This window comes from Psammomys obesus, unplaced genomic scaffold (assembly GCF_907164565.1).
Source record: "Psammomys obesus unplaced genomic scaffold, mPsaObe1.curated_primary_1811, whole genome shotgun sequence".
Taxonomy (NCBI): domain Eukaryota; kingdom Metazoa; phylum Chordata; class Mammalia; order Rodentia; family Muridae; genus Psammomys; species Psammomys obesus.
Window position 1 is genome coordinate 690933 of NW_026586383.1, and position 24366 is coordinate 715298.

Consider the following 24366-nt stretch of genomic DNA (forward strand, 5'->3'; position numbering starts at 1 on the left):
CCCGCTTAGAGCATTGATATTCACTTGAAAAAAGATTCTCGAAGAGGAGTTGTCAATAACCAGCAGACAGACTGGTCATTCAAGCTGGATGGAGTTCTTCATGACACCTCCCAGGATTTGGTTTATGAGATGGTCGCCAGGGAAGCGGTTTCTCAAGCCCTCGATGGATACAATGGTAATTTAATCGACTGCCTAGGACTTTGCTTTGTCTAGGATTTTGAGGAGCCCCTCTTTGAGGAAGAGGTATCCTATCCTAAATGAAATAAAACATAAGAACTTCTCTTGCCAGCATTGCATATTTACTTGTTAGTCTGCGGTCTAGTGGTCGAACATATGTTTACTTTATAACACTGTGGCTCCATCCAGTCTTAGATTTTTAGAAGATTCTGGCTTTTCCTGGGTCTTAGATGGTCAGCTGCAGTCTTCTTCAAATCTCTCAAACATTGGCTGGGCATGATGGCGCACGCCTTTGATCCCAGCAGTCAGGAAGCAGAGGCAGGTGGATCTCTGCGAGTTCAAGGCCAGCCTAGTGTTTGTGTGTGTGTGTGTGTGTGTATCTCAATCTCACTAGATAGCTCTGTCTGCCTAGAGCTCACTATGTAGACCAGAATGGCCTTCAACTCTCAGAGCTCTACCTGGCTCTGCCTCTGTCTCCTACGTGCTAGAATTAAAGGTATATGCAACCATGCCCAGCCTAAAAACAGCTTTACTGGGATTTTTTATGACCTTATTCTGTCAAAGATTATTTTAAAGTTTTTATTTTGTTTGTTTGAGACAAAGTCTCACAGTGTAGTCTTAGCCAGCCTGGAACTCACCATATAGACCAGGTTGGCCTTGTATTCAAAGATCTGTCTGCCTCCTCTGCCTCTTGAGTACTGGGATGTGTGTGTGTGTATTGTTGTTGCTGTTTTGTTTTTGTTTTTGTTTCCTTTTTTCAAGACAAGGTTTCTCTGTGTAATAGCCCTGGCTCTCCTGGATTTACTTTGTAGACTAAACTGGCCTGGAACTGACAAATCTGCCTGCCTCCTCTGCCTTTGTTGGGATTAAAGGGATTAAAGGTGTGTGTCACCACAGCCCAGACTAGCTTTAAATTTGTAACAATTTAGCAGGCAGGGTGGTGCACACCTGTAATCCCAACACTCAGAGAGGCAGAGGCAAGCAGGTCTCTGTTTTGAGTTCAAGGCCAGCCTACTCTACAAAGCAGCTGAATCTACACAGAGAAACCCTGTCTCAAAAAAAAAAAAAAAAAAAAGAAAAAGAAAGAAAGAAAGAAAAAAGAAAAAGAAAGGAAGGAAAAAAGTTGATGGGGCTGTTAAGCATACTTAAGAGTACTGGCTATAATGAGATCTGGTGCCCTCTTCTGGCCTGCAGGTGTACATGCAGGCAGAACATTGTATAATAAGTAAATAAATAAATCTAAAAAAAAAAAAAAAAAGTACTGGCTTCTTGCTCTTCCAGGGGACCCAGGTTCAATTCTCAGTACTCACAAGGCAGCTCACAACCATCTATAACTCTAGTTCTAAAGGGTCCATACCTTCTTCGGGCTTCTTTGGATTCCAAGCACTCACATGAGCCAGACATACATGCAGGCAAAACACCCATACATTTAAAAATAACTTTAAAACAAAACAAAAACCCCAGAACCTTGAAAGTGTGACATAGTAGGAAATTTCTGTAATCTAGTCACTTTGAAGTGGAGGCAAGAATATCAGGGTTCAAAGTCATCCTCAGCTACCTACTAGTTAGGTGCCAGCCTGAGCTGCATGTAGCCCTGTCTGAAAATTAAAAAAGCTTAAAAATAAAAATACAGTTTGTAGACTCTGCTGTCCATCCAGTGGCTGCTGATCAGAATGGTCCCTAGTTTGCAAGGCTTTTGATAGTTACTTGCATGGTACTAGGTATCAAACACAGAACCTTACAAATACTAAGCACATGTTCTGTGTAGATACATAGCTCTGAAAGTTTTAGGCTTTTCTATAAGAAAGTGCATGAAGAGAGCCAGGCATGGTCACACATGCTTGTAAATCCAGCATTTGGGAGGTGAAGGCAGGAGGATCAGGAAATTGAGAACAGTTTGGATTATATAGCCAGACTATTTTGTGTGGAAAATCCAGTGAGTCTTGAGTTCCCAGCATTGTAATGAATCATGCATGTGATCCATAGATATGGTCCCCACTGACTCGGTGATATTTTCCTGATTCCCTGAGAGGCTATGGCCTGGAGATAAAGGGGTGGTGTTGGGGGGGACTGAGAACTAGGGAGCTTAGCAGTCTTAGGCTTGGTGCTACAGGACTGCAGGTGGGTTCTGAATCCCAGCTGAAGTGAGTTTTGGCTCCTCAGCAGTGGCTAATTGCTTACTGCTCCTGGCTCCAAGCCAGGTGCTGACTTAGGGCTGCTCCTCTAAAACCTACCACAATCCCAGCACCTGTGAAACAAAGGCAAGCAGACTCCTAGGTAGCCTCACCAGTTCCGCCATGTAGATTCACAGCAGCAATCTTTGGAGTAGCTCCAGTTCAAGAGGAAAGAGGAATAAGAGCCTGAGGTGACAATGGTTTGCATCCCAGAGCCTAGCTGTAAAGGAGAAGAGGAGGTGGTGGGGGAGAAGAAAGAAGGTGGTGATGATAGTGTAGCCAAAAGGTACAAGTGAAAGTCTTCCCAGAGTAGGCATTTGGCACAGGCCATGGCCCTGTCATAGTTGCCCATTTCTGGAAGTGGCATGGAACTAGCTAGGAGCCTTGTAGTCTATAAATAAATCTTTCAGCAAGGTAGAGTGTCACAGGCTGGCTATCCCAGCACTTGGGCAGTGGAAGCAGGTGGATGAGGAGTTCAAGTCGTTCGTTCTTGGCTACGCAGCTTGTTGTCAACATGGGCTACGTGAGACCATGTCTCAAACAGATCTACAAAAAAGCTTACCACTGACAGCAATATCCTTGCTCCATCTCTTTCTGGAATTTGTCTCTGTGGGGCATCTCCTGCTATCTCTCAGACACATGCAGTTCATGGCCTTGAGAAGGACTGGAGTCTAATGCTCCAGTGCCCTCTTATTCTTCACAAGAAAAGTTGCAGCTACAATGTTCCCTAGCCCTACCACCAGATCACCTGGGAACAGGGAAGCATAGAGCTCTATGTAGATCACACAGTGAGGGTGTATATCTGCTCTCTTCCACGGTGACTCCCTATTGTCTACAGATGTTTCTATTGGCTACCTTCACACCAAGAGCCCTGGGCGGCACCAAGCATGTTGAGGATACGAGGGTTGTCCATGGAGTGATTTTTTTTTCCAAATGTCCCACTCAGCCATATTTTGAAATGTTTGCAGGTACCATCATGTGTTATGGGCAGACGGGAGCTGGCAAGACATACACCATGACGGGAGCAACTGAGAATTACAAGCACCGGGGTATTCTGCCTCGTGCCCTGCAGCAGGTAGAGAATGGCTCTATGGTTGGGATGCCGAGGCTAGCCTCTTCTTACCATAGAAGCAGCCAATTTCAGGTTGCCCACAGGAGTCCAGCCCTCAAGATAACTTCAGCTAACACTTGTTCTGGAGACACGATGACTGGGCTGGGGCTAGAATCAGAGTCCTCAGGAAACTCAGGCTTTGATGTTCAGACTGACCCTTGATAGCAATAAGTCTGTTTCCTTATTTGCGAAGCGGGGAGCCAGCATGCTAATCAGGCTCCTGCTGCTCCCATGGTCTGTGATCCTGTAATTAGGGATTTGGACGTCCTAATCATGCTTTTTGCTGGTTTTAATGAAGGAAATGCGGCTCTTTTCAGAACTTCCTTATTGTCTTGCTGTGGCTTCCTCCATTCAGTAGCTCCTGAAAGAACAAAGGCAAGAAGCAGGGCATTAGGACAGATCCTTCAGGACAGGGCCTTCCTTTGGGACCTGCTGGCCCAGGTTTTGGTTAGAGGTAGGATGCCTCTCTTCCAAAGCGTTTTGTGATTCTAAACGACTCATGCTCCATTTCTCTGAAGTAATGTGCTTCCCGGCCCATTGTCAAAGTTTCAGCAGCTCGAGGCCAAGAGTGTTAACTCCCTTGCTAAAGAGCACAAAGCACTGGCTTTAATCCCGACATTGGGGGGAGGGGTGGGGAAGCACAGTGTCAAGTGTTTGCAATTAGGAAGTGGAGGCAAGAGGATCAGAAGTTCAAGGTCATGTTTGGTTACTCTGAGAATTCCTGAGAAATCTGGGTTACATGAGACCCTGTCTCAAAACTAGCTGGTTATGATGGGGTGGCACACTTATAATCCCAGCACTTGGGAAGACTGAAGCAGGAAAATGGTAAATAAATATCTTTCATTCCAGCCAGCCTAGGACACAGTGTAGAACCTGCCTCAAAACAAAAAAACAAACAAACGAAAAGAGTAAAAGCCAAAACCTGATAATCTTACCCAACAGACTAACAATATGTGTTTTTGATCATGACCACCACATCAGCCAAACTGTAAATCTCTTTAGGGCAAGAATTGCCCTGCACTGCCTGAGGGAAGACGTGGGCTGACAGTGCGCACTTAGCTTTCGGAGTTCTGCCCTTGGTGACTGTGATCGAATTTCCCTCTAGATTTTTAGGATGATTGAAGAGCGGCCCACACAGGCCATCACTGTACGAGTTTCCTACCTGGAAATCTATAATGAGAACCTGTTTGATCTCCTGTCCACTCTGCCATATGTTGGACCCTCAGTCACACCAATGACCATCTTGGAAAACCCTCAGGGGGTCTTCATTAAGGGCTTATCGGTCCATCTCACAAGTCAAGAGGAGGACGCATTCAGCCTCCTCTTTGAGGTGAGATGATGGTCTCCTCCTTCCCTACCCCTCCCTCTCCCTCTCTTTCTTCTTTCCTCTTTCCTTATCTTCCTCTTCCCTACTTTTTTCATGTTTTTATTTACCTTGATAATTAGAATGAAAACTCATTATGTAGCTTATGTAGAAAACTTGGTGTTGACTGAGAAGAAATTCATAAGATGTTTTTCACCTAAATGAGCAAAAATATATATTTTAAATCATGTCCTTCTAATCCTTTCTTCCTATGACATTGTTTGTTTATGGTACTGGAGACTGAGCAGAGGGCTTCATATGTGCAAGGCAAGTCCTCTGTCACTGAACTGTATACCAGCCCCTTTTTACTTTTTAAAAACATCTTAGGGCCCGGCTCAGTGGTGCACGCTGGCTGTAATTGCAGTACTTGGGGAGGCAGAAGCAGGTGGATCTCTGTGTGTTCAAGGCCAGCCTGGTCCACAAAGGGAGTCCAGGACAGCCAAGGCTACACACAGAGAAACCCTGTTTTAGAAACAAACAAACAAAAAAACAACCCAAACAAACATTTTAGCCAGGCATGGTGGTGAATGCCTTTGATCCCAGCACTCCAGAGGCAGAGGAAGATGAATCTCTTCTGAGTTCCAGAACAGCCAGGGCTGTTACACAGAAAATTCCTGAGATAGATGGATAGATAGATAGATAGATAGATAGATAGATAGATAGATAGATAGATAGATAGATAATTTTAACTGGGCAGTAGTGGTACATGCCTTTAATCTCCTCACTCAGGAGATAGAGTCCTGTGGGTCTCAAAGCTTGAAGCCAGCCTGGTCTACAGAGTTCCATGACAGCAAGAGCTACTCAGAGAAACCATGTTTAAAAAATAAATAAAAATAAAAACATTTTAATTTTTAATCACATGCATGCTATCTATGTGTGGGTTTGGCATGTATGGTCAGTACCCACAGAGGCCAGAAGATGACCTTGGCTTCTCTGAAGCTGGATTTAAAGTCTCGTTGTGAGCTTCCCCACGTAGGATGCTGGAGCCTGAATTTGGGCCTGCTACAAGAATAGTGCTCACTCTTACCTGCTAGCCATCTCTCCAGCCTCTCCTGTGTACTTCTTTATTTTGAGACAGAGTCTCAATGCATTTTCCAGGGTGAGCCAATTGTAGTGGTACATTCCTGTAATCCCAGCACTTGGGAGGCTACATTAGGAAGATGTTTGAATTTAAGGCCAGCCTGGATTACATAGTGAGACTTTATCTTAAAGAAACAAAGATTCACAGGTTGGCTATGAAGTCCCTCTGCAGCCCAGGTAGGCTTTGAACTTGTAACCTAACTGCCTTCGCCTCTTGAGTAGCTAGGGTTACAGATGTGCATCATCATGCCTGGCCTTACATAGTTGAATTTGCTCCTATGTTCTTTTTTTCTCTCACCCCGCCTGGCAGTGCTGAGGATCAAAGTCAACCTTGTGCATGTTAGGCAAGTACCCTACCACTAGGTCACACCTCAGCCCATCTTACATCTTTTTGTTTGTTTGTTTTTGAGTTAACCTAAGTCAAAACTACTTATTGAATCCAAAATATAAAAACTGCAGATGTGGTTGCATATACTTGTAATCTCATCTCTTGGCAGGCTGTGGTAGGAAGACAGTGAATTCAAGCCAGCCTGGCCACTTGTCGAAATCCTGTATAAAAACCATCCTTTGTAAACCGGGAAGTAGTAGCCTTTAATCTCAGCACTCAGGAGGCAGGCAGATCTCTGTGAATTCAAGACCAGCCTGGTCTACAAATAGAGTCCAGAACAACCAGTGCTTGATACACAGAGAAACCTGTCTCAAACAAACAAAGCCCAGTTCTTTGTAATAAAACTTAACTATGAAAATTAGCGCTGTGAGATGGCTCAGTGGGAAAGGCATCTGCTGTCAACCCTGATGCCCTGAGTTCCATCCTTAGACCCACATGGGAGAAGGACAGAACTGACTCCTGTAATTTCTCCTCTGACTTATAAATACACATACACACAATAAATAAATAATAATTTAAAAAATCAAACCACACTGACAGTTACCAAAAAACAAAAACCAAAAAAAAAAAAAAAACAAAAAAACAAAAAAACCCAAAACAAAAAGCTTAATCATAAGTTTTACACAAGGCCTAGCAATTCTATTCCTAGGTGTCTACTCAAAAGAAATGAACCCATAAATGCATATATACACACAAAAATTCATACATAAATGTTCATAGCAGCGTTATTCATAGCCACTAAAGATTGATGCCCATAACATCTGTTAGCCAATGAACTGATGAACATAGCTACAGTGGAAAATTGTTGGGTAATAAAAAGAAACAAGAAGGGGAGGTCAACCAGAATGATGATGCATTCTGCAACATAAATAACCCTTGGAAGCATTCTAGCAGTCAGCCACAGAAGGCCTCACACTGAAGGACTCTAAGCCCATGGGAAGTCCAAAAGCAGCCACATAAAGAGCCAGAAAGGAGCTCAGTGGCTGCCTGGGAAGGGAGTAGAGGAGACTGCACATGGGCCTCAGGGAGCTTTTGGGGTGATGTAGCAGTTCTAAAATAGGATTGTGGTAATTTTCCACAATTCTGTACATTTACTAAAAATCATTGCATTACAAAAAAATTTAGCAGAATAGTGACTTTTATGGTATATAGATGATAGTCCACTGTAATGGTGTACCTCTGTAATCCTAGCACTTAGGAGGCTGAGGCAGGTGAATTTAAGAATTCATGGCAACTTGTGCTACACAGCAAGATCAAACAAACAAACAAACAAATTAAAATTATAATTAACCGAGCTGGGCATGGTAGTGCACGCCTGTAACCCCAGCACTCTGTGAGTTCAAAGCCAGCCTGGTCTACAAAGCAAGTTCAAGACAACCAAGGCTAAACAGAGAAACCCTGTCTCAACACTTTCCCCCCCCAAAAAAAATTAACAAAACTTTTCTTAAAAGGTCACTTGGTGGTTTTTGCCTTTAGCCATTGAGTCCACAGGGAAGAGAGAGCTTCCATTTAATTTATTTGGTTTTTGAGACAGGATTTCTTTGCGTAGCTCTGGCTGTCCTGGAATTACTGTGTAGACCTAGCTAACCTCAGATTCATAGAGATCTTCCTGCCTCTGCCTCCCAAGTGCTGGGACTATGCTCTTTCTTAACAACAACAGTTCCTCGAATATTGACATTTTCCAGAACCATGTCTGCTGAGCGCTAGTGGTAAAAAGACAAATGAAAAGCCTTAAGAAGCTCGCTGTGGGACTGGAGAGGTCACTCAGTGGCTGCTCTTTCAGAGGACCCAGGTTCAATTCCCAGCACCTACAGGTAGGCTCGTCTGCCTGCAATTCCAGTTCCAGGGAATCTGACATCCTCCTCTGACCTTTGTGGGCACCAGGCCACACACATGGTGCACAGACAAAACACCCAAACACATAAAATAATGTAGAAAATAAAAGCTGGGCATGATGGAGCGTGCCTGTAATTGCAGCACTCTGGGAGGCAGAGGCAGGCTGATTGCTGTGAGTTCAAGGCCAGCCTAGTGTACAAAGTGAGTCCAGAACAGCCAGAGCTATACAGAGAAACCCTGTCTCAACAAAACAAAACATAAACGAACAACAAAAGGTCACTGTAGAGTTGAAGAGGGAGTGGGAAAGACCCATGACAACCTGAGCACAGTGTGAGCCCTTTTCCAGGAGTAATAGGTACCCTAGTGGGCGTCATTCAGGACAGGGGTCATCTTGCTGACCCCTGCATCATTTTTCTATTGGTGCTTTTGAATCATACCATGATATGATTTTGGATCCTGCATTTCTCAGGTATTAAAATGTATCTGTCAGTGATGAATATGTAAAGAACAGGGCATAATGATATATATGTATTAAAATGGCCCAATAAGCCCTTTACTTTGTATGCCAACTTAAAAAATTTAATTAAAAAAATATTTCTCAAGCTGAATACAATTACTCACACCTGTAATCCCAGCACTTGGGAGGCAGAATCAGGAGGGTCTCTTGAGTTTGAGGTCAGTCTGGTCTACAGAATGAGTTTCAGGCTAGCCAGAGCTACACAGTGAAACCCTGTCTCCAAAATAAGCAAAGGAACAAGCAAATGAGTTATCATTATTTTCTTGGCTGCCAACATTCCTGTGCACTGATCTCTGATTGTTGGATATACAGTTTATACAGTTGATACAAATTCAGTGTTTGTGAACATCTTAAGCCTCTTTTTTTTTTTTTTCAAATGTTGTTTTTATTTTATGTGTATGGGTATTTTGCCTGCACGTATGTCCATGTACCACTTGTATTCAAGACCCACTGAAGTCAGAAGAGGACACTGGATTCCTGGAACTGGAGTTAGAGACGGTTGTGAGCTGCCAAGTGGGTACTGGAATTGAACCTGAGACTTCTGGAAGAGCAGCCAGTGCTCTTACCTGCTGAGCCATCTCTCCAGCCCCCATCTTAATCCTCTTGATTCTTACTATGTACCACATTCAGAACACATCAGTTTGTACACTTCACCCTGAATATCTGGGTGGTGAGAGTACAGGACCAAACTCCAGTTTGTTTCTGTTTAATTAGTTTTCAAAAGACATTGCCCAGAAGGCCCAGCTGATAGCGATGGTGTGACTGTTGGGAAATGGTTCTGATACCTTGGTTTCAGCTTCCAAGTGCTGCATACATTTCCTTTTCTCTTCAGGGAGAGACCAACAGGATCATCGCCTCCCACACAATGAACAAAAATTCATCCAGGTCACACTGCATTTTCACCATCTACATGGAGGTAGGTGCGAGTTCTTTGTTTAACCCGAGGACTGGTGATTCTGTGGGTGCGATCTGGTCAGAAGCTCCTTCTGCAGCATTCTAAGTTCTGTTGGGATGTTTTTGTAGGCCCATTCTCGGACCTTATCAGATGAAAAGTATATCACTTCCAAAATCAACTTGGTAGATCTTGCAGGCTCAGAGAGGCTCGGCAAGACAGGGGTAAGTCATGCCAACTTACAAGAGTGGGGTGGTTTGTCAACAAGCCACAGGCTCTGTGGCGTAGAGCCTGTGTACATGCATTTCCCACAGGTAGAACAACCAGGAGAAGTGGGATGCAGCGAGGAAGAGTCACTGGAGGTCGAGCAGCAGCCACAGAGCGTAGTTTGCACTCCACGGGGCCTTTGTAACCATTGCATGAGATGATTCCCTTAACGTGGTGCCAATGTTGGAAATAAACCACCTGGGGTTAGGGGACCTCAGGGACCTCAGGGACCTCACGAGTATCACACAAAGGGAAAGGAAACTGGCAAGGAAGCTTTTACTTTTGCTTCATTCAAGTATCAGGCACACCCAACCAAAACCAGGATAGGTTTTTATCCTAACAAGAGTGCTGTGATGTTTCTCCTTTGGCTGGGGTCTGACCCTACAGTCTTTGGTGACTGTCTAGTTTTGAAAATTGGTGCAGAAGAATCAGGGGAAAGTGTCAGCCTCTCTGGGTCATCAAATTTTGAAAATACAGTAGGTCTTTGTGCAAACAGTTTTACAAAGTAGAGAGACCACAATAGCATCATGAAGGTTCCATTCCTGTGAACATTCTTTTGACAGGAAAGAGTTGGGTTCCTTGTCATTATCCCTTACCTCTGTTCAGAAAGTGCTGAGTAAATGCTCCACATTGGTATTGTGTTTCTCTATGTATGGATATGATATTTCACATGTATATTTAATGTGTTGTTGAAATATATCTTAACGCAAAATCTCAGGAGTATTTAGATGAACATTTGCATGTGTGTATTACTCTATTTGTGCGAATATTCACAGTCTTACTTTCTCAGGTATTTCATGTGCATATGTATCGGGTGACTACATATGAACATTCACATATGTATTCTTGTTCACATCAAACAGCCTTCATACAAATGTTCCTGTGAGTTTTACTACTACCATTGCCAGTAGCCCAAGATGGAAAACACTCCCATGTTGGAGAAAAAGGTCCTGGTTCTGGGACCTTCCAGCCTGACTGTAGACTTTCACTTCACTGTAAAGCAGGAAGGGTAGGCAGTCTTAATAGGCAGCCTCTCTACTCTGTCCAGAGTGACTCGGACATTTTGTTTGCAGTCGGAAGGTAGAGTCCTAAAGGAGGCCACCTACATCAACAAGTCACTGTCATTCCTGGAGCAGGCCATCATCGCCCTTGGCGACCAGAAGCGGGACCACATCCCTTTCCGGCAGTGCAAGCTCACCCATGCCCTGAAAGACTCCTTAGGTGAGGGTGTGGTTGGTCCTCAGAGAGGAGGGGTCTCTGCAGGGGAGGACGAGGCCTAGCTCATCTGGCAGGGATCAGAGAATCACTTTGACCAAGGGGAACAAACTCATTTGTGGCTCTTCAGAGGTGATGCCAGTCAGACAAACAGACAAGCCTTCTTGCACTCTTGCTGTTCTTACCTTAGACTCTCTGCTCAAGCTTTCACCTCTGCTGGGAAGATTTTCTCTTTCTGCCTTGTCCCTAGACTGGCAGAGACCTTTTGTGGACCTGAAGACTCAGAGAAAGGTCCTCTCCTATCGTTTCCCCTTTTCTCTTCGTCTTCCTGGACAGAACAGTGGGAGCTGCCTTGTCATCCTCACCTGTTTAGGGCTTTGTCAGTGATGCAGTCACTGGCTTCTGGTTGCTAGCCCTGAACAAAGCCCTACACCTCCCTTCCTGCAAAGCCCTAGCTCCCACCTTCCCTCTCTGATGTTCTCTCCTGGTTCCTTCTGTGTACATCACATGGTCTCCCTCCATTCCTACCTCTGTCTTGTGCCTCGTAGTCTCATGCTGACTAGGGTTGTCTTCTCTTGCCTCTATGTCAACACGGACTGTTAAGCAAAGCACCATAGGCTGGGAGGCCTAGATGACAAATGTATTCCTCGTAGTTATAGAGGCTGGAAAGGCCAAGATCAAGGAAGGTACTGATTGATTCAGTTTCTGGCTTACAGTTGGCTCCTTCTTGGCTGTATCCTCCTGTGGAGAGAATGAGATGGCTCTGGTTTTTCTTTTCTTACAAAGACAGTTACCCCATCAGAGGGGCTGCATATGGAAGCCTTTATCTAAAACTAATTATCTCCCGAAGGCACCACTCCAAATATACAAGACTGGTTGTTTGGAGTTGGAATTTTTGAGGTTATGGATTTTGGGGGATACAAGCATTGAGTCCATACCAGAACCCTGTCAATCTAAAGGAGTCTCTTATGTCGCCTTCTGCAGGGGGAAACTGCAATATGGTCCTTGTGACCAACATCTATGGAGAAGCTGCCCAGTTAGAAGAAACGGTATGTAGAGACAGCCAATGCAACTGGGCTGGAGTTTGTCCCCATGGGTGCCCAGGGTCGGGGTGGGGGATAAGGTGGGATAAGATTGGATCCAGACTAGCTCAGATGGTACGCTATCAACGGCATTGTCAGGGAGCCCAGGGATGAATCTAAGCCACAACTGCTTAGAGGGTAACAGAGGCCAGAATCCAAACACCAGGCAATAAACTATATAAGGAAGAAGCTAAGGTGTGAGATAGGCTTAACCTTGGGGGCTTATACAAGAAGGGCATAGTGAGAGCAGTTTTGTGGGGATAAAGAACATGTTTTCAGGGGTACTCCTTGTGTGAGGTGAATAGTTCTGTCGAAATGCATCAGAGGCCCCTGCAGAAAGAGAATCCCTGGCCCTCAATCATGTCAGAGTTCTGGCAGAAGAGGCCAGGGAGGGGAGAGGACTTTTTCCCCCTGAAGCTTAGGTGGACACTGAGCTGGGTGGCATTAAAATATTGGCAGCAGGATACACAAGTGTTCCTGGTAGAGGTGACAACAGGACTGAAGATGTGGCTCATGCCAGGGGCATCATGCTACTCTACAGGAGGGCTTAAGAAGGAAAAAAAGGAAAATCGCAGGGCTTTGACGGGTCTGGCCAGGCAGAGCCCTTGGCTATTCTCCTGCACATGGCTGGAGCCAGGACAGAGTTTGAAGAGGGCAGAGTCATGGACACTGATGTGACTCAGAGAGATAATCCAGTGGCAGGACACAGGTGGCCTAAGGAGGGGCCTTCATGAAAATGTCAGACAGGAATAAGTGTGTTCAGCACAGTAATGGTTGAATCCACTCCAGGCTGGGCTTCCCTCTCTCCTTCAAAGTACCCTTGTTATAAGACAGGTTTGGAAAACTGTCCCTAGCCACCTGACTGTTGTGAATGTTGAAGGCAAGCTTCAGCCATCTGGAGGGCTCATTTATGGGAAATGGCTCATTTCCAGGGATGCTGTGAGGCAAGACATGCCTGTAGGGCCTCCAGCCTGTATGCATTAGGGACTGCCCCAACACGGGGAGAGTGCTCTTGCCACACATTCAGCGCCCTGGGACTTGGGAGGCCTAGCCAAGGAGCTCCAGCTGACGTGAAGCAGCAAGCCCCAGGGAAACGGTTTAGGAACCTCTTGGTCTCATCTCATAACAAAGCACAATTGAGCCCCAAGAGGAGCTGTACCCTTGAGAACTCTCTTCATGCTCCTTTGGGACATTTTGATGGACCCATTTTGGGGTTACCCCATGTGTTTCTGGGATAGGAAGGCGTGATGGTGGATACAGGTGTTGAGGTACTTAGGTGGCTTTGTAGTAAGCATTCCTGTTGTAAGTGCTGCTTTCAGAATGAGCCTCGGAGCTGGACGTGGTGGCAAATGTCTTTAATCCCAGCACTCCGCTGGCAGAGGTAGGAGGATTTCTGTAAGTCTGAGGCCAGCCTAGTCTACAGAATGAATTCCAGGCTGGCCAAGGCTACATATTGAGACCCTGTAAGCAAAATAAAAGAAACAAAAGAGCCTTGGGGTCTCTGAGTTGGCTGTTCCTCATGACACATAATTCATATTTGACTAAAATGTACACAAAAGAAAGGCAAAGAGTATCTTTAATAAAATGGAAGGCAGTTCTTGCTACTAACCAGGCCCATATTTAATATTGCAGAGATTCAGTGGCTACTGTTTTCTCCTGAGTTATTCGGTACTGCAGGCCAGTGATTGCTTATTCTGTAATAAGTGTCTTACTTTCTGAGTACTTCTCTTCCTCTTAATCCTCGCGTTTAAAAATCTATTTAAAAATATCTTTAATATACTGGCAATGGTTGCTCATTCTTCTAATCCCAGCGCTCAGGAGGCAGAGACAGGCAGATCTTTGTGAGTTTGAGGCCAGCCTGGTTTACAGAATGAGTTCCAGGACAGCCAAGGCTATGCAGGGAAACCCTGTCCCAAAAAACTAAAAACAACCAAACAAAACTAATAAACTCCAACTCTGCTTTATAACAAGGAAAAAAGAAAAAAGAAGAAAGATGCCTTCCAGCACAGTTTAAAGCCACCACCCAATCCCATCTCCTGAGATACTCAGAGCACAGGACACAACTCTCCTAGCACTTGGGACCTCCAGGCCCTTGTTCCCACACTGCCCCGTGGCTCTGCCCAGGCCTGGATCCACAGACCCAGAAGAGTCTTAGGGGTTTGGAACAAAAGTGGATGCTAATGAATCTCTTCTCTAAATGTTAAAAAGTAACAAACACATTCCTGTCATACACTGTATTACTTTATGTAATAACAGTAGTGTGTGTTTGTGTGTGCATCTGTGTGTGTGTGTGTGTGTGTGTGTGTGTGTGTGTGTGTGTGTGTCTGCGGGCTGGGATGGGGGACCAGTGTCCTAAACAAAAGCAACAGTCATGCTTGGAGTGGAATCTGAGCTGGATCTCCATAAAACTATCAAGCGCCTGTAACAACAACCAGGCTTCTTTCTGCGCTCTCCGAACAGAGCACGTGAGAAACTGCGCAGAGTCTCCCGGGACTCACAGGCAGGCCTCCCATCCCTGTACAAGGAAGTGGTGAAATGTATCTAAGGTCACTCAAGTGTCCAGTGGCTGAGCGCTTAACCAGCCAAACTACACCCCTGAGGAAGAAGCTTAACAGTCCTTCCTGGGCCCCCTGCAGGGTTGGACACCCCCCCCCCCCCACCAAGCCTGTTCCTCACCTCAGGGCCTCTTCACTGACAGTCAATCCAGCATGATGCAAGGCCCCTTCTCTGGGCCTGCTCGTGTTCCACCCCTCACCTAACATCTGCAAATTGGTTATTTCTAGGATGCCTACTCATGTGGCTGATCATGACCTCTAGCCACAATGGCCCCAGAAGGGTCCCCAGAAGTCACTTAGGAGACCTCAAGTCTGCTTTGGAACAGCTTCTGTTTTGCTTCCCCTTTTCTTCTTCTTCCTCCTCCTCCTCTTCTTCCTCTTCTCCTTTTTCTTTTTCTTTGGGGGGCATTTCTTGAGAGAGTGTCATATACACATGTATGCCATCTGTTTTTGAGCTTAATATATAGCCATAAAAAACACGGAGGCCCTTCTGTTTCCACCTCCCAAGTGCTAGGATTGCAGGCCTGTATCACCGTAGCTGGCCAGTTTTTCTTTTCGGCACTGCTAGGGATTGATCCGAGCGCCTCACACGTGCTGGGCAGTATCTTATCACTGAGCTATATCTCTAGCTTTTCACTTCTAAGATGTATCATCATCAGTATTATTAAGGAGGGGCACACATGGCCAGTGCACAACTTTCAGGAGTTAGTTTTCTTTTTCCACTGCGAGTTTCAGGGACTGAACTCAGGTCATCAGGCTTGTGCTGTCCTAGTTTTCTTTCTATTGCAGTGATATAATACTGAGCATGTGGAGGCCAGAGGATGATGTTAGGTTTCTTCCTCTGTTGCTATCAACCTTATTTTTTGAGGAAGAGTCTTTCATTGAACCCAGATCTTACTGTTTTGGCTAGGCTGGCTGGCTAGTGACCTCCTAGATTCTCCTGTCTCTGGGTCCCCAACACTGGGGCTACAGGCACACATAGCCAATGTCTGGCTTTTACATGGGGCAGCGGATTTGAACTTCGGTCTGCCTTGCATTCACCCACTGCTCTTACCCATTGAACCATCTCCCCAGCCCCTACCTTGGTCTTTGGGATAGATCTCTCAGTGACCTGAAGGTAGCCCATTAAGACTAAGATGGCTGGCCAACAAACCCCATGGATCTACCAGTCTGTACCTCACCAGCTTAGAGAGTACAAGCTCATGCCCCCACACAGGCTTCTTTACATGCATTCTGGGGAGCAAACTCAAGTTCTCTGGCCCTCATGTTTGTGCAGTCAAGCACTTTATCAAATGAGCTCTTCTTCCCAGATACACCCCTGGCTTTTTGCCAGGTGTGGTGGTGCACATCTTTAATCCTAGCACTAGAGGCAGAGGCAGGCAGATTTCTGTGAATTTGAGGCTAGCCTGCTCTTCAGAGAGGGTTCTGGGACAGCCAGGGCTACATATAAAAACCCTGTCGCAAGAAAACATACAAACAAAAACAAAAAACAAACAAAGGAAAATTTTAATAATGAATATTAATAATGGTTACACATTATTTCTTTTAGACTTCGCTGGTCTAGACCCAAAGAAGTAGATAAAGAAGGGAAGGGTTGGAGGCAGGCAGGCAGGCAGATCTCTGTGAGTTTGAGGTCAGCCTGTTCTACAGAGTGAGTCCAGAACAGCCAAGCCTACACAGAGAAACCCTGTCTCAAACAAAAAGAAGGGCAGGGTCCCCTCCTGAAGACCATGCCTGTGCCTTTCATGTGAAGGAGAACCAGGAAGCCTTTGTGCCTTAAAGAGCAGAGAGTAGAAGGGGTAGGAGGAAAGAGTACTTTAGGCAGGGTGTCGCTTAAGCACAGGCATCTGGATGGAAGATGGCTAGGTGTGGACTAAGAATTAGAACAGTGTGGAGCTAAGGATGCTCATTAGTATAGAAAGCTTGCCTGGTGAGCATAAGGCCCTGGATGTGATCACCGCAGAGGAAAACTAACAGATCAGTGTGCAGCAGGCATAGTGGCACATGCCATGCCTTTAATTCCAGTATTGGGGAGACAGAGGCAAGGCGGGTGGGATGTCTGTGAGTTTGGGGCTAGCCTGGACTACATGTCAAGGCCCTGTCTCAAGGGAGGGAGGGAGGAAGGAAGGAAAGAAGAAAGGAAGGCAAGAAGAAGGAGAGAGGGAAGGGAAAGAAGAAAAGACGCAGGGAGAGACAGAGGAAGAGAGGGAGAGAGGACTGGACTGGTGTCTGCATAGTGCTACAGCAGATGCCTCTATCAACTTCCTTGTCTTACTCCTCCGTTCCCTACCCCACTGAAGACCTCTCAGATTTATTTGTGTTTTGTGTACGTGTATCTGTGAATATGTGTATGTGCCTGTGAGTGTAGGCGCCCATAGAGCTTGGAAGAGGGTCAGATTCCCCCCCTGAAATTAGCCTAACAGGCAGCTGTGAGCTGCCTGAACGTGGGTGCTGGGAACTGAACTGGAAGAGCAGTGTGCTCTCTTAACTGCTGAGCCTTCTCTCCAGCCCTGTTTATGTATGTTTGGTACTGAGTTTAATATAACCAAGGCTAGCCTCCAACTTGATGTGTAGCTGAGGATGATCTTAAACTCCTGATCCTGTTGCTGCCACCTCTTAAGCGCATGTGTCACCATGCCTGCTTTACCCTTTTTAGTTTTATAATTCGGTGTTAAGAATTGAACCCCAGCGCCTTCCACATGCTAATCAGTTTCTATATCACTCACCTCCATCTTCAGACCCCCAGATTCCCTTTTGATCAGTGTTCCCTTGAAGAGGTGAACTAATAGCAGTTAAGGCAACTGGAAGAGTCTGAAGAGGACATGCCCTATGAGAGGGCTGATCTTTGGGGTCCCCTGTGAGCGTGAGCGGTGAGCCACCTGACATTTGTCTGGTCTGTTTTCAGTTGTCATCACTGAGGTTTGCCAGCAGGATGAAGCTGGTCACTACTGAGCCTGCCATCAACGAGAAGTATGATGCTGAGGTACAACCGATGGCTGCCCAACTTCAGGATTGATGTCTGTGGGTTTTCTCCCTGTATGTTTGTTACCACCTGGGTATCTGGTGGAGGTCATAGGGGAAGCCAGACCTGTGTGGTTTCCTTCCTGCCTCCACTGAAGTTCTGCTTGGAGTCCTGGGTCAAACCTTTTCCTTTCAGTCATAATCCAGCATCTTTAAAGAGTCATTAGGGATCCTGCTGCACTGCCACAAAAGTGAAAGCACTAGATGATCTACCACTCAGTTCACATGTGGGGCCTCCAGGGACTCAGGTACCCCAGGATTCCCTATGAGATTGCTTCAGAGCTGAATCAGCATGCATCGTCTCTCAGAATTGCCTGCATGCCACTATAGAACCTTCTCACATTTGTTTATATTGTGTGGATATGTGTGCATGTATATGTGTGTGCACATATGTGGAGGTCAAAGGGCAACTTGTAGGAGTCAGTTTTCAGAAAGATCGTGAGTTCAAAGACAGCCTAGGCTCCTTGAGACAGGCTCAAAAATCAACCTACAGGCTGGAGAGATGACTCAGTGGCTAAAAGCATTTACTGCTCTCAAAGAAGACCTGGATTACATTCCCAGAACCCACATGGCAGCTCACAACCATTTGTAACTCCAGTTCTAAGGAATCTAATATGCTCTTCTGGCCTCCCTGGGACCCAGGAACACACACACACACACACACACACACACACACACACACACACACACACACGGGGGGGGGGGAGGCAAAACACTCATATGTATAAAATAAAAATGTTTCATTTTTTTTTAAATCAGTGAAAAAGGTGCTTATGAAATCATAGTTGCTGAAGATGGGCATGTGCATGTCTCTGTGTTCCTGGGGTTATAGTTTCTAGGTCATAAATCCCGAAGGATGATGCCATCATGGGACTAACCATGGTTTAGTAGGGAAGCAGAGCTCAGAGCTCTGGTTCTTAAACTCAGGAAGGGTTAGACTAAACCCCTGTCCATTCTGAGCTCCTGATTTTGTTGCTGATGGGGCCTGAGTATTTTCTTCCTCCCCCTTTCCCTTTCAGTTTCTTTCCTCCTTGCCTTCCATTTTGTGATACAGTCTCATTATATAGCCCAGTCTAATGCCTGATATGTCTATCTCCATTTCCTGTGTGCTGGCTTTACAGACTGTACCACCACAGCCTGGTGAGGATTTGTGTTTCTGTGTTCACAGCTACTGCATTTGCTGCTTTTGGGTTGAACCACCCTAGTTCAGTGTCTTGTTCCTTATTATCTTTGGAGCTTTGGCAAACTGTCTTTCACAGATTTTTTTTCATGTGTGTGTCTGCATTGTGTGTATGGTTATAGGAGGTGCTTTCAGAACCCTGAGTTGCGGGGTTTGCTGCTGCAGCTCTGTTTCCTAGCAGCTGCTCCCCAGGCAGTAGGAGGGAATGCTACACCTGTCAAGCATTAGGAGAAACAGTTCCCTTGTTCTCAGAGTAAGCTGGAGGCCGGGTTTTCCCAAGAGAGTCCGCTACACCACTCACCTTCTGATTGGACCACATGCCCCTGTGACACGCTGAACAGAGTTATCCAGTGGCAGCCGCCAGCACCTCAACCAGGCTTTCTGTTTGAGGTTGAATGCATTTTCTAGACTGGAGAGGATGAGATGGCTGAGAAGAGCCACCAACCCTTTTTCCCCTTGGCCCAAAAGACAGTCCACACGAGAAGGAGGCCTACCTGGAATTCCTAAAAGGCTGAGCCTGAATTTGGATTCTGATCACATGCCTAAATCTTAGGCTTTGTGTCTGAATTGCCACAGAGCCACCATGATGTCAGGGTTCTGTCAGCCCTTGCTGTGCACGCGCATGGTAACAGGCGAGCCTCAGTACCCAGGTGATCGGACTGAAGGAGGCTAGACTATAGCCGGCCTGTGGCTTGAGGAGACCTTTGGACCTGCCACTAGATGCAGCTGTGCTCACTTGTTTTGGCAGCAGCTCCCTCCAGTGGTACTTTTGGGGCAAAGAAAAGCCTGTTCCCCATGAGAGGTCTCAGAAATTCCTTGTGCCTCTTTTACAAAATATTCTCAAATATCAAATGTAAGTGACATGGAAAGTTCTTTTTTATTTTTTTCAGAGACGGGATTTCTCTGTGTAGACCTGGCTGTCCTAGCTGTAGACCAAGATGGCCTCAAACTCAGAGATCCACCTGCCTCTGCCTCCCTAATGCTGAGATTAAAGGTGTATGTCACAACCACTGGCATGGTTTGGCAAATTCTAATTCCCAAAAATTTATCATTTTTAAGTACTTGAATCTATGGTGTTCTCCATATGCCAGACACTTTTCTTTTGCCTTCTTCCCTCTCCCTTCCCTCCCCTTCCTCCTTTAAAAACTTTTGTGACAGTTGCAGTATAGCCGAGGCTCACCTCTATGCTATGTAACAAAGGCTGGCCTGGGTTATTGATCTTCCTGCCTCCACCTACCAGGTGCTGGAATTACGTGCATACACCACACGTGATTTTTCTTTTTTTGTGGTGCTAGAGCTTGATCCCCACCTGATCGACAACTAAGCCATACCCCAGTCCAAAGAATGTTCATTGATTATTACAAGGTGGTGGACCCAGGTGGAGGCAAATTATTGGGATGTGCATTTGTTCTGGGATCATTTCTCAGTCTTTCTGCTTCCTGGCCACCATGAGGTGAACAGCTTCGCTTCAGCACCTTCTCCCTTCCATCACATTAAACCTAATTTTGGGCCCAAAGGATTTGTTCAGATTTGTTTGTTTGTTTTTGAGACAGGGTCTCACTATGTAGCCCTTGCTGGTCTGGAAATTGTTATGTAGCCCAGGCTGGTCTTGAACTCACAGAGATCTGCCTGCCTTTGCCACCTGAGTGTGGGGATTAAAGATGTGTACTACTCCATCTGGCTTGCTCAGATATTTTGTTACAGCAACAAACGCGATTAACACAGGATCAAGTCTTCACCACATGAGCCTTCTGTAGACATTTAAGATCTAAAGCATAAGACACCATCATGGTAGCACATGGCTGTAATCCCAGCACTTTGTAGGGAGAGCCCGGAGGATCAGGAGTTTAGGATCATTCTGTCCTACATAATGACTTTACAGCCAGTGTGGTCGACATGAGACCCTGGCTCAAATTTTTACAGCCATCTTAGACCATAAGTTCAATCCAGTTGGAGAAGGGTCACCAACTACGAGGAATGGCCTACAAACTGAGAACACATTTTTCTGTATTACCAGGAATAACCAGGGTATCTGGATACAAATTAAGAAATTGAACACATGTCTGGCTTAGTGCTGCACACCTTTAATTCCATCACTCTGGAGACAGAGGCAGGCGGATCTCTGTGAGTTCTCAGCTAGCCTGGTCTACAGAGTGGGTTCCAGGACAGCTAAGGCTAGTCAAAGAAATCCTGTCTTGAAAAACAAAACAGAAATTGGGCATTTGATGTGAAGGAGCCAGGTAGTTTTTCTGATGACCTTCTTCCCTAATTATGTTTCCCCTGGCAGAGAATGGTCAAGAACTTGGAAAAAGAGCTGGCATTGCTTAAGCAGGAACTGGCCATCCATGATAGTCTGGTAAGGGACCGGATATAGGGAGGAGGGAAGGTTGCTGGGGAACAGAGAGCAGGGGCAAACAGCATGGTGGGTGAAATCCAGGGCAGTAGCATGGGTTAGGTAGTAGGAAAGGACCAGAAATAGGCATTTGGGGAAGGTGGAGTCCTCCAGTGGCCCCTTTAGGCTTATGCTCATGATTCTGATGTCCTGAAGGCAAAGCCAGCATCTCTCTACCCTGTGGTTTGCTGAGACTCGGGTTTGGAGCAGCAGGATCTACAGTGACTTTTTCTTCTTTCTCATCCCCAGTCTCTCTCTCTGACCCATGCACCTGGCCTGCTTTTCAGGCCTTCCCTGCCAGGACCAGATAGTAAAGCAAAGAGCTAGCACAGCACTCAGTCACTGTACCCAGCTCCATGCTTTGGCTTTCAGGATGCCCCTGCTGCCCCTTCTTGGGCTCAGGTTCTTGTTGCTTATGTAGCACATGTTCTTCTATCCTTCAAGTCCAACCGCACCCTCGTGAATTACGACCCCATGGATGAGATCCAGATTGCTGAGATCAACTCCCAAGTGCGGAGGTACCTGGAGGGGACACTGGACGAGATTGACGTAAGGAGCCCTGCTGTGGGAACACCATACTCAACGCGCTTGGAATTCCATTTCCATCCTGAGTACTGTCTGATATAGAATGGCTGCAGCAGATGTGAAGTGGTGTGGACCCTTGTTAAGGGCCCTTCAGCCCATCACGGCCTTAGCTTCCATGTTTAGGGTTACAAACTCATGGAGCTGTACAGTGTCCAGTGGGCTGGAACTTATACCAGAGGTAGTCTATCTCAGGGGCACAGGCCTTGAAGTAAAGCTGCTCTGATGGACTCTCAGGTACATCCTGGCTGAATGACCTGGGCTGAATGCTCATTTTTAAAGCCTCTCAGCAAAGTGTTAATACCACTTCCAAGAGCAGAGATAGATTAATACTTGATTAATAGCTTGTTGTTGTTTGTCTGTTTTTTGAGATGGGGTGTTATATATCCCAGGCTGCCCTGAAACTTGCTGTACAGCTGAGAATGTTCCTGAAGTTCTAATCCTCCTGCCTCCACCTCCGAAGTACTGGGATAACAGGCATGTGCCACTGGGCCTGGCTTCCTGCACAACAGGCAGGCACTCCACCAACTGAGCTACATCCCCACTGACAGATCAATAGCTTTAAATAAGTACTTTCTAAGCCTTCACAAATAGTACTTTTTAAGTTTTTCAAATATTTATTTTTATGTTTTATATATATATATTTTATATATTTTATTTTTATGTTATATATATATGTATGTTATATATATATGACATATATATATATATATGAGTGTGGGTTTGTATGTCTGCCTGTGAAGTTAAAAGAGTGTATCAGATGCCCTGGAACTTCAGCTAAAGGCAGCTGTCTGAGTCTGATGTGGGTGCTGGGAACCAAGTGTGTCCTTTGCAAGAGAAATATATGCCCTTAATTGTTGAGCCATCTCTCCAGCACCTGCTAAGAGGTTTCTACACATATTCTCAAAATGAGATGGTTCAGAGCCAGCCAAGGGTCCTGACTTCTCTGCTCGGACACAGCCTCATTCCCAGGTACCATCATCTAAACTCTGCTCTCTTCTGCTAGATAATCAATCTAAGACAGATTCAGGAGGTATTCAACCAGTTCCGAGTGGTTCTGAGGTAAGTCTCATCCTACTGGCCCCTCCTCACTCTTTTTCACCTTCCATTTTCATTTTCTATGCCTTGGGCACTAGCCTTCAAGAAAACCCTCGTGTGTGTGTGAGAGGGCTGTGTGTGTGTGTGTGTGTGTGTGTGTGTGTGTGTGTGTGTGTCTGAGAACATCCTCTGCTATGTGAGGAACCAGATCTGAGTGTTTAGGATGTATGCAGGTCCCTGGTGGATGTTTGCTGAGCTCATTAATTGGACAGGAACTCTCTGGAGTGTCAGCTGTGAGAGTGCCCAGAGCCAGGCATGAACCCTCCACATCTACTACCTCAAGGAGCACTTACACTTGTAGATCTACTCATTGCCTGAGCAGCTAATGCTGCTGGTATCAGAATGGTCCTTTGATTCTAAGGGCTTTTTAGAACCTAGGTGACATCACAGTCCCCTTGCAGGCCTACGGGCATTGTTAAGTGTCATCTTAGAGCTGATGCACATGGCATGTAATGTGGCTCTATAGGTTTGTGGACTAGACAATGGGGTATGTGTACACTGTGAATAGGGAGGGACCCTTTTGTTAGCATTGTCTTTTGGCTTTGATGAGGCTGTGGCTCCATCACCAGGGCTTTACCTAGCCAACTTTTACTCTAGTACTGGGGTATTAATGGGGGCCAGTGGACTCAACATAGCCCCCATTATAAAGTGGTGTCTCACTCTCTCTCCCAAGCCAACAGGAGCAGGAAATAGAGTCTGCCTTGCGCAGGAAGTACACTCTCATAGACAAGAATGACTTTGCAGCCATTTCTGCTGTCCAGAAGGTAAGCACAGTTGCCTCTTGCTAACATCACTCATTTCTTACTTTCCATATTTGGGCAGAAACTGCAAGTGTCATGCATCAAACCAGAGCTAAGAGTTCCCAGATCAAGATCATACCAGGATGAACTTGGAGCTCCCTGTGGAAGGGTAAACCACCTAAGGAGCTGGAGAGATAGCTCAGTAAGCAAGCGGTTGCTGCACAAACATGAGGCCGTCAGTTCAATTCCTAGAACCCATGTAAAAGAGCTGGGCATGGTGGTTCATCCTTGTAATGCAAGCTCTGGGAAGACATAGGCCCATCTATGGTGCTCTCTTGCCAGCCAGCCTAGCATAGTTTGTGAGTTCCAGGCCAGCGAGAGACCCAGTAAGAGATTGCTCCCTGAAGAATAACACTCAAGGTTGACCTTTCTCCACATCCACATACATACACAGAAAAAAAAAATAGTATACCACTTTTACATTGAAAATGACATCCTGACAGACCCTGTGGCACATACCTGTAAACCCAGCTCAAAGAGGCAGAGGCAGGCATATCTCTGTGAGTTCGAGGCCAGCCTGGTTTACAAAGCAAGATCAGGACAGCCAAGGCTACACAGAGAGACTCTGTCTTGAAAAACAAACAAACAAAAAAAGAAAAAGAAAGTGATGTTCATAACTTGGACATATGGCTAATA

The 24366-nt window shown here is 45.8% G+C and overlaps 1 protein-coding gene across 2 annotated transcripts in view; it reads left to right on the forward strand.

Annotated features, from left to right (window-relative positions):
* The window catches only part of Kif9 (kinesin family member 9), a 45834-nt gene that overhangs the window by 7655 nt on the left and 13813 nt on the right, over positions 1-24366 (forward strand). For both annotated transcript variants that reach the window (XM_055601592.1, XM_055601593.1), the window contains exons 3-14: positions 10-175; positions 3320-3426; positions 4568-4792; positions 9479-9562; positions 9670-9762; positions 10879-11026; positions 12005-12069; positions 17563-17640; positions 21146-21214; positions 21695-21799; positions 22839-22894; positions 23604-23694. In XM_055601592.1, the coding sequence (XP_055457567.1) occupies positions 10-175; positions 3320-3426; positions 4568-4792; positions 9479-9562; positions 9670-9762; positions 10879-11026; positions 12005-12069; positions 17563-17640; positions 21146-21214; positions 21695-21799; positions 22839-22894; positions 23604-23694 (1287 nt within the window). The remainder of the gene's footprint in view (positions 1-9; positions 176-3319; positions 3427-4567; positions 4793-9478; positions 9563-9669; positions 9763-10878; positions 11027-12004; positions 12070-17562; positions 17641-21145; positions 21215-21694; positions 21800-22838; positions 22895-23603; positions 23695-24366) is intronic.